The sequence below is a fragment of the Doryrhamphus excisus genome, chromosome 15, assembly GCF_030265055.1.
Source record: "Doryrhamphus excisus isolate RoL2022-K1 chromosome 15, RoL_Dexc_1.0, whole genome shotgun sequence".
Classification (NCBI taxonomy): domain Eukaryota; kingdom Metazoa; phylum Chordata; class Actinopteri; order Syngnathiformes; family Syngnathidae; genus Doryrhamphus; species Doryrhamphus excisus.
This window is the reverse complement of record NC_080480.1, coordinates 5,632,525-5,646,838: the sequence shown is the minus strand read 5'-3', so window position 1 is coordinate 5,646,838 and position 14,314 is coordinate 5,632,525. Positions and strand designations below refer to the sequence as shown.

Below are 14,314 nucleotides of genomic sequence, written 5' to 3'. Positions count from 1 at the left end.
CGCTTCAAAATGCCACAACTTTATTCACACAGCGTAGTAGTCGCTTGTATACGATTACTAACCATACTGAATTTACGCATAGCTGAATTTAATCAATGTATACAGTTGGTATAGTTTACTGTGTATTAGTTTTTTACATGCATTTGTGCTGAAATAAACGATAGCTTTTTCATAAACTCATTTACATTAAACGTTCTGATTTAAGGGAAAAATGGTATTTTAACGTATTAAACGAAAATGTTCCATTTTTAAACATCCCGCAGGCATCGTTTCGGCTGAAATGACAGATTGACGTCATCGGCACTGACGCAGCCCCAGCCGAGGTTGAACGCAGCATCCGAGCTAACCAGCCATAGACCAGCGGGCATCTCGCCTACCTCCAACAATTATATTTATTACAGCATCCTCCCCACAAAACAACGGTAGGGACAGCAACGACAGTACCGATTACATATTGTATTTTTTTTTTTAAATGGACACCGAATGGCAAGGGAAGGCCTCTTATGTAGTGTCTTAGCCGCAGTCGTTTGCCTTGGTTGTGTTTTGGTTTGGGCTTTAAGCTAACGTTAAGTCACGTTAGCTCGCCACTGAAGTCACCCGGAACAGGTGCCCTCTTTTTCGGGTTTGTTTTCACCTGTTTTGACGTGAAATGGCAATAAAACTATTACAGATGTATTATACCGTAATTACGATTGTCCCTATCAGGAAGTGTCATAGTTTTCGCTTTCACCTGTCTGGCTTGTTATGAGACATCCTTTCCTAGCATTGTGTTTATTGCTTGCATACATTTTTATTTGTTTAGACTCGTGATTGGAATTCTATAACGCAATAAAACGTTTATTATTGTTGTTGAGCTGCATCACAGTACCTTATGTAGCAGCGAGGACTCTATAATGGATCTCAATAGATTGTGCAGGTGTACCTAATTAAGTGGATTTACTGCAATTGTGTCTGGATCCCCCCCATGGCTTATGTGTCTTTTGCCCAGGAATAGTCTTTAATCTAATACCACCACACTGTTGTGGCAGGTCAAACATGGCTAGGAGTAGTAGTAAAGCTAGTACTACTAGTAAAATCAAGTCCCATCACCTTCACCTTCCACTGCGCCACTTTACCATACCGTATGAATCCATTTTTGCTCCTCCTGCTCTATTTTTGTGTTTCCCCTTCAGCCTGCAGCATCCACTTTTCTGTCCATCCACCCCCCCATCGTCTGGATTCTGCTTTATTCCTCCCCTCCTCTCATGGTCCACCCTGTTTTCTACCACAGAGATAAAAGATAAGATGGCCACCTCCTCCTCCTCCACTCTGGATGAAGACGAGAGTTTGAAGGGCTGTGAAATTTTTGTGCAGAAGCACAACATCCAGCAGATCCTCAAAGAGTGCATTGTGAACCTCTGCATCGCTAAGCCCGAGCGTCCTATGAAGTTCCTGCGTGAGCATTTTGAAAAGCTGGAGAAGGTTGGTGAGAAACAAACAAACAAACAAAAAAAACAGTTTTGTGTTTAGAATGTGAGGCTGCATTGTTGTGTCGTGACTTCTATCCATGTCTCTATACTTAAAAGTCTTGCAGTGGTTCTTGCAGGCTCAGTTCTCCTTTTCCTTTGTGGATTCTCGTGTGTGTAATATTTTTTTAGTGTTGTTCTATGTCCCATCCTGTATCTTTGTTTGTCATAGTGGTGCTTGATTAGTCGACGCTTGTAACAGCATGGAAAAACACACTCCTTTAGTTTGATTTATGAAAAAAAATTAACATTTAATTGGTCAAAGAAGTAAATAATAAGAATAATTCTTGGGTTTTAGCACTTGTCAAGTAACTCTTAGTGGGTCTTGTAGATGCTTCACTATGAGAAAAGTCAATATAATATTAAAAAAAAATTATTTTAATAATAATAATGTCATTTGAATGAATAACATGTATAGAATTTGATTAAAAAGGAAGTCATTATAAGAAAAATTGTTTATTGATCAAGTAACTCTGTGGGTCTTGTGGATGCTTCACTATGAGAAAAGTCATAATCATAATAATACAAAATATTATTGTAAATATACATTTCATGATGATTACAAATGTAGAAAAATGTGAAGAATCCAATTACTCTGTTCCAGCCATACAAAACTTTAATAGAAGATAATATTGGGAATAATTTATCCAGATAATACGTGCAGAAAACAAAGGAAATAATTATAAATGATGAATTAAATTGATACATTAAGATTTAACATCACTTAAATCACCTTGATACACAATTGTTTTGTTAGCACGTCTACCTCTTTTGCAATATAATCTAAAAAAGTAATTTTTTTATATAGCTAATATATTATTAACATAAATTAGTAGCCTCCCATGTAGTTTTATCATGGGTAAAAACAGCAAACAGGGGTCTTATTATTACAGGAAATCTCTGAAGTCATATTAGAACACTAAGGACATTCCCCAAGGCACACAGTACAAACACACACACCGTACTGTTGTCATCGATGTGCTTTTGGCTGTGTTTTGCTCATGAGTGCATCATAAGATGATTTAAAAACAACCCAACAGGCTCCACTCTTCACACTGTGTGTGTCAAACTAGCATCCAGGCTGAGCCTCAGGCTTTAAGAAGGACAATTGACGTACAGTAGGAGGCTCTACTGCTGATGCAGTGTTTTGTGTGTGTGTGTGTAACATGTGAGAGTCCACTGACTTGATATGTTTTTGTTCAAAGAGATCAAAGTGATATTTATTGGATCAGGAACGTCTGTGTTGACCTCCAATGAGGGCTGTGTGATTTTGGCAAAAATCAAAATCACGATTAATTGAACCTCCAACTGGATTTTGGTGCATATTGAGATGCACTTTTTGTTATTATTAGGAGTGCACAATAATTATGGGACGATATGAGGGAATTATGACATAATTTCAATAATGTCTTGTGGACACTAGGCCTGGGACAATGGTGCATCAACTGAGTGAGCCTTTTTGTCAGTCATACAGTCTATTTGTCTCAGTGGGTGGAGGCGGGGCTGATAGCATACACACAGAGTGTAACTTAGTAGAAATAAAATTAGCATATAATTTTTTGTGGTACTTTTCGTATTGTTCTTGTAGACCCAATGTCATTTCTCGTGGACTGGTTGGGCATCACAACAAAGGCAAAAATGTCCATTATGCAATATCTTGTTTTGCCTAACACACAAAGATAACATGTCTCCTTTCATGGGTGATTAAGGAAATTAGAAAATATTCACTTTCACAAAAAAGAAAAAAGAAAATATTCACATTTGAGGGGTTGACATCAGAACATACATTACATTTTCAAATAAAAAATATCACTTGAAAACCAAAATAGCTGGATAATGCAATAATAAATGCAACCCTAATATTTTGCATCCCCTTTTTCCACAAAAAAATGTTAATAATACTCAAGAATATGATGATAAAAGCTACCTATTTGAGGGGTGGCGTTCATTTGTTCAAGGTGCTGTTAATTGGGGCAAGGCATCTAATAGAATGGAGCAGTGTCCTATTATACAGGCTGGGTTTTTAAACTCAAATTGATGATACACCCTGCAAGTGATTGGTGGTAGGGCGTCTACATGAGTGGAGGAAATTTGGTACTAGTTTAGTACTAATAGTCCAGGTTCGGAGATTGTTTGTGTTTCCTGTGTTGCAAATGGATTCAATGATATTAAAAAGTGTTCTGTCTGGATCTTTTGAGCGGAACACAACATAAAAAGAAAACATAAACTGAAATGTAAAATATGACTCAACTTTTTAGCCTTTTCTCCTCCAGCAAAAGAGGCGGTAACCACGGCAACAGTGGATGAAAGCTAGACCAAAGTCTAGCCAGTGCCTAAGTGAGCCACTTGAGACACAAAACTTTGTTCCCTCTCCTCCTTCGCATGTTCCGCTCACTCTGGGTACCAGTCAGTACTCGTTCTCGTCCTCATTGCATGCTCATTCCTTATTTATTTTCTCCATCGTCCGTATCTTCCCGGACGTCTGTCGTCCTCTCACACTGGCTAGCCTCTCATGCTGTTGTGCAGTCAGCGTTCATTCCGGAATTACATCAGTTTGGAATACTATTCAGAAGCTAAAAGTCCTTAGGTGGAATTTCCAAACGCAAACACGACGCTCGTTTGTTGTAACGGGCAGCTGTCACCGCAGATGTTTTATCGAATTAGTCACATGGGTTGATCACAAGACTCAACTGTGTCATTTCCGGCGTCCCAAACGCTTTGGCCAGATGTGTAATTTCCCCTTTTTGCAGCCTAATTAAACGTGACAAGGGCGAAATAACATCAATAAGTAGATAATAAAAATGCCCGACTTCTACGCTACGCTAGGCTAAATTGTGGTTTTTAAATCGTGCAAAGTTACGTAACCATTCTCATCACGCCAGCTCAAACAAATGCAAACTATGCTCAGTCAGCTGCGTGTGTTGGTGGACATGCCGCATTACATCACATCCGTCCGCCTGTCAGTCACCTGTCGCTTGGTCGAAGACAGGCCTGCTGGTGTTAGCACACATTCAGCTGCCAGCAGGATCCATGGCAACCAATCTCTTATACCAGTAGACCCTTCAAAGTCACCTCTACAAACACAACAAGATCCTATTGATTTTGAGGGCTATCCAACCCAACATGACCCTAAACTTCATAAAGTTGATGCATGGATGTGGATGGGTGTTCATACATACAACAATCCAGACCCAACATTCCATATTTATTAGGGCATGGAAAACAGAATGTTTACTACCTTCTAAATTTAGTCTTTTAACATTATAAGAGCCCTCTAGACATAAAATAACACCCCTATAGTCACCTTTACACCCCTATCACTCAATATAACATTGAAATAATACATAATATAGACTCACATGTTAGCATTGGGGCTGCACGGTGGACGAATGGTTAGCACGCAGGCCTCACAGCTAGGAAACCTGAGTTCAATTCCACCCTCAGTCATCTCTGTGTGGAGTTTGCATGTTCTCCCCGTGCATGCGTGGGTTTTCTCCAGGTACTCCGGTTTCCTCCCACATTCCAAAAACATGCTAGGTTAATTGGCGACTCCAAATTGTCCATAGGTATGAATGTGAGTGTGAATGGTTGTTTGTCTATACTATGTGCCCTGTGATTGGCTCCTCTCGCGCATAGACAGCTGGAATAGGCTCCAGCACCCCTGTGACCCTTGTGAGGATAAGCGGTAGAAAATGAATGAATGGATGTTAGCATTGTGGAGTTCCTGCGTTGGCTACTGTCTCGCCAGTGTAATATTACTGACGTCAAGCGACGTTAAGCCATTTTAATGCTTTAAAAACATAACATTTGCTTATATATGCATACTTTTTACTAATAATAGGCCATCACCAATGACTAAATAGCAAGGAACCACAATAAACTCAGTTTCTACCTCTGTAGCTTACTGACAGATAGTTGGAAGAGCTTCCATCTTTATTTTAAGATGTGTAGTGAAGCCTGTGTTGGTGCTCTTGGGACACTTTGTGCTATTATAACATCTTTCAAAAGTCCATTCTGCATAATAGGAGGCTTTTAAATGATCATGTCAGTGACCCGGGCCTCACCCCCTCATTCCTCCCCGTATCCCACCCCTGGGCCTCTGCAGGTAAAAATATCTGACCCCCGTCTCACTGGTGGTCCCCTTTTTGTCTTCCATCAGCTGTCCGTTACATCCCTCCTTGGCTAATCTACGGTCTGTGTGAGACACAAACATTGCAGAGGCAGCAGGGAAAAATCCAGAAGCAGAAGAAAAAGACCCAAATATTTAAGCAAAGGGTCAGTTTGCCATAGCAGTCAATCACTGTCACATTCAAATACTGGGAGGTTGACAACAAAGACTGATGAATAGCGTGGAATAGAATCTACTATCTACATGCACGGGAGGGGCAGGTCATTCTGCAAGATAATAACAGAAAAAAAACAAGAATACAGCAATCATGCGACAAAGATTGTGACACCTATTAACCTTTTCATTGCCGTTAGTGGGATATTTGTGCGGTATGTCAATCTACATCATCGCTCACTCATTATTAAAAAATCAATCATCACTGTTTTGTGGTTGAATTCGGTTTATACAGTATTTAGTCAAGAAATATCCATATTTAATCACACTTCATATATTTTTTGCCTAAATGTAGCATTTTCAAGCATACCAATGGCTAGAGGAAGTAAAATACAAATAAAATGCATTCAGAAAACGCATTCAAAGACGTTGTGATGATATTTGGTATTCTACTCATATTGGCATAAAAATTAGCATCAAGGTTAAATATTGAAGACTAAAATAAGAAGTGGTAGTACTGTATTATGACAAACAAAACGAGGAATAAAATTGCAATTTTTGGAAAAATAGGTTGGGTAAAAGCTATTAAATTGTGATAATAAAGTTAAAAATATTATCAGAATAAAAACATATTAAATGAAAAAATGTATTAGAATAAAAATGGTAAAATGTAACAAGACAAAGTTCATACTAGTAATACATAACACAAAGCTGAACTGGAGATTTTTCAGTATGGGGCCCAGTTTGGGCACCAGTGGCCTACATGTTATTTGTGTCTTATTTTCTCTTAGTATGTATGTTGTATTGTGTAATGAGGGTGTAAAGGTGACTATAGGGGTGTTATATCATGTCTAGAGAGCTCTAATAATGTTCAAAAGCCTATTTAGAAGCTAGAACCATGAACTTTTTCGATATATAAATCGGGAATTCTACTTCACCGAAGTTCACCTATCACGGTAGAGTCTGTAACCGATTAGCCGACATAAACGAGTGATTACTGCACCGCGACTCTCTCTCTCTCCTGAAGCATAGCTGAAAACAAACACACCAGCAAGTAGTCACATGACAACATCCAGTGGTCACAATGCGTGTGTCTGTGTGCAGCCCACAAAGGGACTGAATGTCATTTCATCGCCAGGAGGTTGGTGCTCCATGAAACACACGCACATAAACCCCCCCACCGCGTCACCTCAACCCCCCCACCCCCCCCCAAAAAAAAAAAAACTCCAGCAGAGTTTGTGTCCATTGTGGTGCTGTAATGGGGTGGAACAGAGTGATGAGCAGACTACTCTCCATGCTTCATTACCTGTGTGCTTTGTGTAGCGCTGTGTTGTCTTTGGGTTGGCGCTCTCGGCGGAGACGGAACTGTACATCAGTTCAATGCTGAAGGTAACAGGTCCTGATTATTTCTTCTTTGCTCCGATGTGGAATGAGCTTCATGGAAGAGATTGTTTTTGCATGTTCTTTTGGCTGACGAGTGGATTCATAGTTGTGTGTTGGCGATGTTTTGATGAAAGTTTATCAGCACTTTCAATGGTTGCAAATCGGCGCGGATCCGACAAAACAAAAGAGGCCCGTTTTTAATGTGATTCATCATCCGTACAAGAGTGGAAATTAGAGCGGATGATGGTTTGATAACCATGACGTTAGATGGAGCTTTTGTGCTTGCGATTGACTGCGTTTGTGGCGTCTATTGTCCTGCTCTTCATTCTTTTGGATTAATCTCTGACCTGCCTTCACTCCCTCTCTCTTTTTGTCTCTCTCTCTCCATAATGGGGGACTCATTTTTGTAACGCGCTTTTGTGAGTTGTTGACACATTGGTCCTCGACTCTCTCTCTCTCTAACTGGCTTTCAGCCACTGATAAAGACTCTGGGAGTGGACGAGTAGAAAGCCAAAGCGCTACATTTATGCGACAGTGATAAATACATCCGAGTAGCTTGGAGGCAGTTGGTAGGTCATTTGAATTGCATTGATTTTTTACCTCCACCAAGGAGGCGGTGTATTCATGTTTGCTTTCTTTGTGTTATGCTTTTTCATATAGCCACAAAAATCAAATACAGTCCATAAAGTAGACGCTGGTCTACCTTGAAAAAAGATCCCATAGTCCCATAGGAAATACTAACGCATTCATTCCAAGATTAAAAAAAAACACTGTAATTATCAGTACAAACAATGTTGAAATAAACATTTAAACATTATTAATTATGCATCATATTTTCGTGTTAAACAATCCCAAAGCATACACTAATGAGGTTTACGCAGTGAGCCCTGAAACACGTTTTCTATGGCTCTGCACACTCGGTTTACCGAGTTCGACTGATACTAATGCGATCCCGACTTCCTGATATGGGCTGCAGATTGCCTGCCCACAGTAAACTTGGACATATATATCCATAAGTGTGACCAATCACAGCGGAGTGGGTGTAAATTAAACAGAACGTTTGCGTCAGAAGCAGGAAGTCCATGGAAACACTGCAGAAAGAAGTACAGAGTCTGGAAGATCTAGAAAGCTTTCTGTGCGGGTTATTATGTGCAGCTGCACACACCTACTATATAATGTGTTTATTTTGTTAATAATTGGTTTTGTGTTTTTTTCCCCCTAATAAAACTAAGTAAAAGTGATGCTAACTGTTGTTTTCAGTTTGTCAATTCTAATTATTTTTGCATAATTTTCTGCATTATTGACTATAAAATGTGTTTTGGGTGTGTAAGTCAGTATAAGTCACACCTGACTATAAGTCCCAGGACTAGCCAAATTATGAAATAAACATATGACTATACTCTAGAATACTGTATTCTATGTACTTCACTGCCACAACTATTGGACCAGTACAGTATACTGGCTTATTGTGGCACACACACACAAAGTCCCTCCTTCATGCTTGGCACGATGACCTAAGTGTGTAGGCGGGGCTTGCAATCAGCAGGAAGTCGTACTTCCAAACTTGCCTGTGTTTGATACTTGCCATTTGGTCACAACAGAAGTCCACTTGGAGAGGAGTCACTTTCATTCTGTGACATGAATCACTGTGGACGTGCGAGTGAGTGAGAGAGAGAGAGAGAGAGAGAGAGAGGATGGGAAAATCTGTCAACAGGCGTCACAACAAGTGTGTGTGAGAGAGCGAGAGAGAGAGTGAGCGACTGTTGCTTCTCGCTCAGGCTCAGCATCAACCCGGGCGGGATGCTCACAGAGCCCCCGTTGTCATAGTGACAGAGGGGAAGCGAGCCGAGCCCGCTGATTGTACCACCTGATTGTGTGTTTGCGAGAGAGCGACACTGGGAGGGCGAGGGAGAAAGAGAGAAAAAGAGAGAGAGAGTGGGCAGGCTTTTTTTTTTTTTTTTTTGCTGTGATCACTGTTTTCATCAGTAGTCCTGAGCCGCTGTGCCTCGGGGGGATTGCAGGCGTCGCGTTTGAACCGTCTCTTTAATCCGGATCTTTGCTTACACACACTTAACTAACTAACTAGGTGGCGTGCCGCCATGCATGACATGGCGACCCGTGCGTGTCGGTGCCCTTGCACGCTTTGACCCGCTCTCACTGCGATGTGAGCGACTTGATGCTGGGTGCCTTTTGACAACAAGGCCCCCCCCCCCTTCCTCCTGCCATGGTAAATACCTCTGCAAACACACTAGTTAGCCTCTTGATGCTAATGTTTGTCATGTCTATCCATGCGCGGGAACTTGTTGCCAGCTGAGGATGCTACTGCACTGTCTGAAGTTTTTATGAGGATATAAATTTGCGAATACCATGCATCCTGCTCTTCTGCTTGCATGTTTTTGTTTTGCTCTTCTTCCCTTCCAGGCGGTGATGCTGCGCAAGTAAAAACATGTGAGCTGTACGATCACGAGTCAGGTATCACTGTAACATCAGGATGTAATGAGCCAAGGCATGAGAAAGTATTTTATTTGTCTAGTTTTTGGTCTCAGGTTTGTTTGTGCATTATTCTGTCCCCAAATCAGTGTCGGGGTACTTGCTGCATCATAATGCCAGCAACGATCGAAGCATACCGCTTTGAGCGAGAAGAAGTGCTGATCTGTGAGGTTTGCCTTTTCGCTCTCTCGTGAAGTATTGACATTTGCTATTGTGTGAGCAGGAGCGTCTGAAGTCAATGTGAAGCTGGAAGGAAAAAAAAAAATGTCCGACTCCTAATGCAATTTCATGATATCAAGCATTGATACGAGTGAACAACTTGTTCAACTGCCAAAAATATAATCATTTTTACTTGGTAAGTAGAAGGTGCAAGATCACTCATTTATGCCACACATTTAATTAACCAAGGTAATGAAAATTCCTTAATTCATTCATTCATTCATTTTCTACCGCTTTTCCTCACGAGGGTCGCGGGGGATGCTGGAGCCTATCCCAGCTGTCTTCGGGCGAGAGGCGGGGTACACCCTGGACTGGTCGCCAGCCAATCACAGGGCACCTATAGACAAACAACCATTCACACTCACATTCATACCTATGGACAATTTGGAGTCGCCAATTAACCTAGCATGTTTTTGGAATGTGAGAGGAAACCGGAGTACCCGGAGAAAACCCACGCATGCACGGGGAGAACATGCAAACTCCACACAGAGATGGCCGAGGGTTGAACTGAACCCTGGTCTCCTCGCTGGTAATGAAAATGTTTATTAAAATATTCTATAAAAGATAATATTTTACCGTGTTTTTGTAAATACAGTTGTCTTAGAAGTCGAGATATCTTTTTCTCAAACCGATACAGATAACACGCACACTTCACAGCTAGTAGACCAGGGTTCAATTCCACCCTCGGCCATCTCTGTGTGGAGTTTGCATGTTCTCCCCGTGCATGCGTGGGTTTTCTCCAGGTACTCCGGTTTCCTCCCACATTCCCTTATGTACCAGGAGGCCTGCACACAAACCACCGTGTACCAAAGTGTATGACCCCCCTACCAGAATGAGTGATCTTGGGTGGTTCTACAGAGCCAAGCAACACAGTCGGCTGTAGATACGATAGCCGCTACAAATATCTCAAAGGACCCAAATTAGAGCCCTCTGGACATGAAATAACACCCCTATAGTCACCTATACACTCCTATTACCCAATATAGGAAACATAATAAGATATTTAGGGCTGCACAGAGGACTAGTGGTTATCACGCAGACCACACAGCTACGAGACCTTAGTTTGATTCCACCCTTGGCCATCTCTGTGTGGAGTTTGCATGTTCTCCCCGTGCATGCGTGGGTTTTCTCCGGGTACTCCGGTTTCCTCCCACATTCCAAAAACATGCTAGGTTAATTGGCGACTCCAAATTGTCCATACGTAGGTATGAATGTGAGTGTGAATGGTTGTTTGTCTATATGTGCCCTGTGATTGGTTGGCGACCAGTCCAGGGTGTATTGTGCCTCTCGCTCGAAGACAGCTGGGATAGGCTCCAGCACCCCCCGCAACCCTCGTGAGGATAAGCGGTAGAAAACGAACAAACAAACGAACGATACAGATAACTTTGTGCTTCTCAAGACTGATACGATACCGATAATATCTACTTTTTAAAGTGCAGTTTGTGCACACCTGGAGGTAATTGGGATTTGAACTGTACCTGTTGATTTGTCCCAATAAAATATCATGAGATATAAGTATATAATTGCACCACGTTGAAAAAAACCCCTTTGAGCACCCAAAACTGTTGCCTGATGCACGTGAGCGCTGTGGCATTTGAAGTGAAAAAACATTTGCTGCTGACCTCCGTGGCATCACACCAGCTGTTTGGAGCGTGTGCCCGAATATAGTGCACCATGCTGGGCTACTCCAGTTGGCTCCTCCCCCTCTGTACTCTGGTTCTCCTGAACTCCGTAGCGGAGCATGTGTCTGAATATAGTGCACTTTGCACGACTCCTGATAGTATTTATGTTGTAGTAATTCATTCATTCATTCATTTTCTACCGCTTTTCCTCACGAGGGTCGCGGGGGTACTGGAGCCTATCCCAGCTGTCTTCAGGCGAGAGGCAGGGTACACCCTGGACTAGTTGCCAGCCAATCACAGTCAGCCGTATTGTACTTATCCTAAACTTAAGAGAGTGTTTCAAATGGATCGGGGAAGAAAACTACCACTTCCACACAGAATGAGAGGAGACACACAATACTACATATTATTCTTTCATTTTCTACCGCTTATCCTCATGAGGGTAATGGGGGTGCTGGAGCCTATCCCAGCTGTCTTCAGGCGAGAGGCAGGGTACACCCTGGACTGGTTTCCAGCCAATCACAGTCAGCCGTATTGTACTTATCCTAAACTTAAGCGAGTGTTTCAAATGGATCGGGGAAGAAAACTACCACTTCCACACAGAATGAGAGGAGACACACCATACTACATATTATTCTTTCATTTTCTACCGCTTATCCTCACGAGGGTCATGGGGGTGCTGGAACCTATCCCAGCTGTCTTCAGGCGAGATGCAGGGTACACCCTGGACTGCTTGCCAGCCAATCACAGTCAGCTGTATTGTACTTATCCTAAACTTAAGAGAGTGTTTCAAATGGATTGAGGAAGAAAACGTACCACTTCCACACAGAATGAGAGGAGACACACAATACTACATATTATTCTTTCATTTTCTACCGCTTATCCTCACGAGGGTAATGGGGGTGCTGGAGCCTATCCCAGATGTCTTCAGGCGAGATATAGTCATGATATTTCATTAGGACAAATCATCAGGTACACTTGTAATTTGTTCTTACATTCTTAACTCCATTTGTGCACAAACTACACTTAAATCTAAATTTTAAAAAGCACAAGTTATCAATATGTTCATCTCTAGTTGCTGGTGTCAAATGTTTGGTTTTTCAAACGTGTTTGGTTCCAGGCAGGAGTGTTTGTACGCACTGCAGAGGATGCTCTCCTGGCAGCGTTTGAGCAAATGATCATCCCGTCAGCGCCGTCTGTCTACCAGCACTCTCGCATATTAGCGCGCCTGCATGCTAATGTGTTAATCAAGTTTGCGATCAATAATTCAGTACCTGCAGAGCATTTGGCGGTCGGAACAACATTCAGCCAGAGGTGTCTCTCCTCCCACTTGATGTATTTAATCCCCTTCCATCACTCTAAAGCCAAATGTCTGTTGTCAATTGATCATGTGATTTGATTGTTTGACCTGGTGAGGAATCATTCATTATGTGAGCATCTAGGAAGGAGCGCTTGTTTAATTCCCACCACACGTTGGTCTTTTTTTATGGCTGTTTGGTCTGTCGCCGTCACTCCCTCACCTTGGAGCAACCTCTTGTGTTTACAGGAAGAATGCAAGCAGATCATGGCACGCCAGAAATCTAACAGCCAGTCAGACTCGCACGACGATGAGGTCTCTCCCCCGCCGCCCAACCCGGTCGTCAAGGCCCGCCGCCGTCGCGGTGGGGTGAGCGCCGAGGTCTACACCGAAGAGGACGCCGTCAGCTACGTGCGCAAGGTGAGCCCGCATAGATCCAAAACCATTCACATGAACTCCATGAGCGTTCGAGAAAAGGAACCCAGTCACCGCGCTCTTCTCACATCCGCCATGTGTGCTTGCCATGCATCATGTGTCATGGCAACGAGCCCGCCCCCCCTTGACTTCATCCCCATTTTCTGTAGTGTCTCTCCCCTATAATCTGAGACGCAATCAAGAGCGCACAAATATGTGCGCAATCACTTAGACGGCTCTGGTAAAATGACATCAAATCACTTCATGCACTTCCAGGCCAAAAGTGTTTACCTGCCGACCGTGCAGGCTTGTATTTGACAAACAAATACAGTGGTACTGTTATAGACTGTAAAGCCGACAGTATACTGCACAGGATTCTGTTTATGTTCGATCAGCCTCCTTCATGATGAAAGATAAGACTCCGAGCCCCAAAGCGGCTATTAGACATTGTGAAGGATCATTCAGTTTGTCGATCCTACATCGTTTTTATCCCTCTGCTTATTTCCCAGCCTGCGTTTCCCGATGCGTCCTCTTCCTACTAGGATTTGATCTTTATGTGCATGCTGCACTTGGTGCGGTGTGGTCGTCTTCATGTGGCGGCATCTGTTGCTTTCACTTCCATATAGCTCATCCGCTCCGCTGCGACCACCAACGTCATCATCCTGCAGTAACAAAATCACGGATGCTTTTTTTTTTTTTGTTTGGACAGGCTTGGGTGTTTTGATGTGGCTGCGTGAACTTGCACCCGGAAAATGAAAATGCATGTTTTATGGATGAGTTCAGCTCTCGTATGAATATTTGAGGGCAGGCCCCTTGAACAGATGGTCTTTCCCCGAAATACAGACACACATGTAGATTATTCCTATATCTGTTTTGGCCAGTTCTCTACTCTTTAATTACCCCACAAGTCTACCTTTGAAGTCAGTGACCTATTCCACATTTGTGTTAGTTTACTGCAGGGTGTGTGACCACTGCTTTGTCCACACAGGTGATCCCGAAGGACTACAAGACCATGACCGCCTTGGCTAAGGCCATCTCCAAGAATGTTCTGTTTGCTCACCTGGATGACAACGAGAGGAGGTACGTTTTTAGTCATACACTA

At 42.5% G+C, this 14,314-nt stretch overlaps 1 protein-coding gene across 4 annotated transcripts in view; it reads left to right on the top strand.

Moving 5' to 3' along the window:
- Window positions 1-259: 259 nt before the first annotated feature.
- prkar1b (protein kinase, cAMP-dependent, regulatory, type I, beta) overlaps window positions 260-14,314 on the top strand; it is a 60,554-nt gene continuing 46,499 nt past the window's right edge. Inside the window, exons 1-4 of one of the 4 annotated variants that reach the window (XM_058048354.1) lie at window positions 279-422; window positions 1,271-1,461; window positions 13,048-13,218; window positions 14,201-14,292. In XM_058048354.1, the coding sequence (XP_057904337.1) occupies window positions 1,285-1,461; window positions 13,048-13,218; window positions 14,201-14,292 (440 nt within the window). In that variant the 5' untranslated portion in view covers window positions 279-422; window positions 1,271-1,284. Of the gene's footprint in view, window positions 423-1,270; window positions 1,462-7,023; window positions 7,177-7,197; window positions 9,398-13,047; window positions 13,219-14,200; window positions 14,293-14,314 lie in introns of those variants that run through there. The other 3 variants (XM_058048357.1, XM_058048355.1, XM_058048356.1) reach the window with 3 other exon arrangements.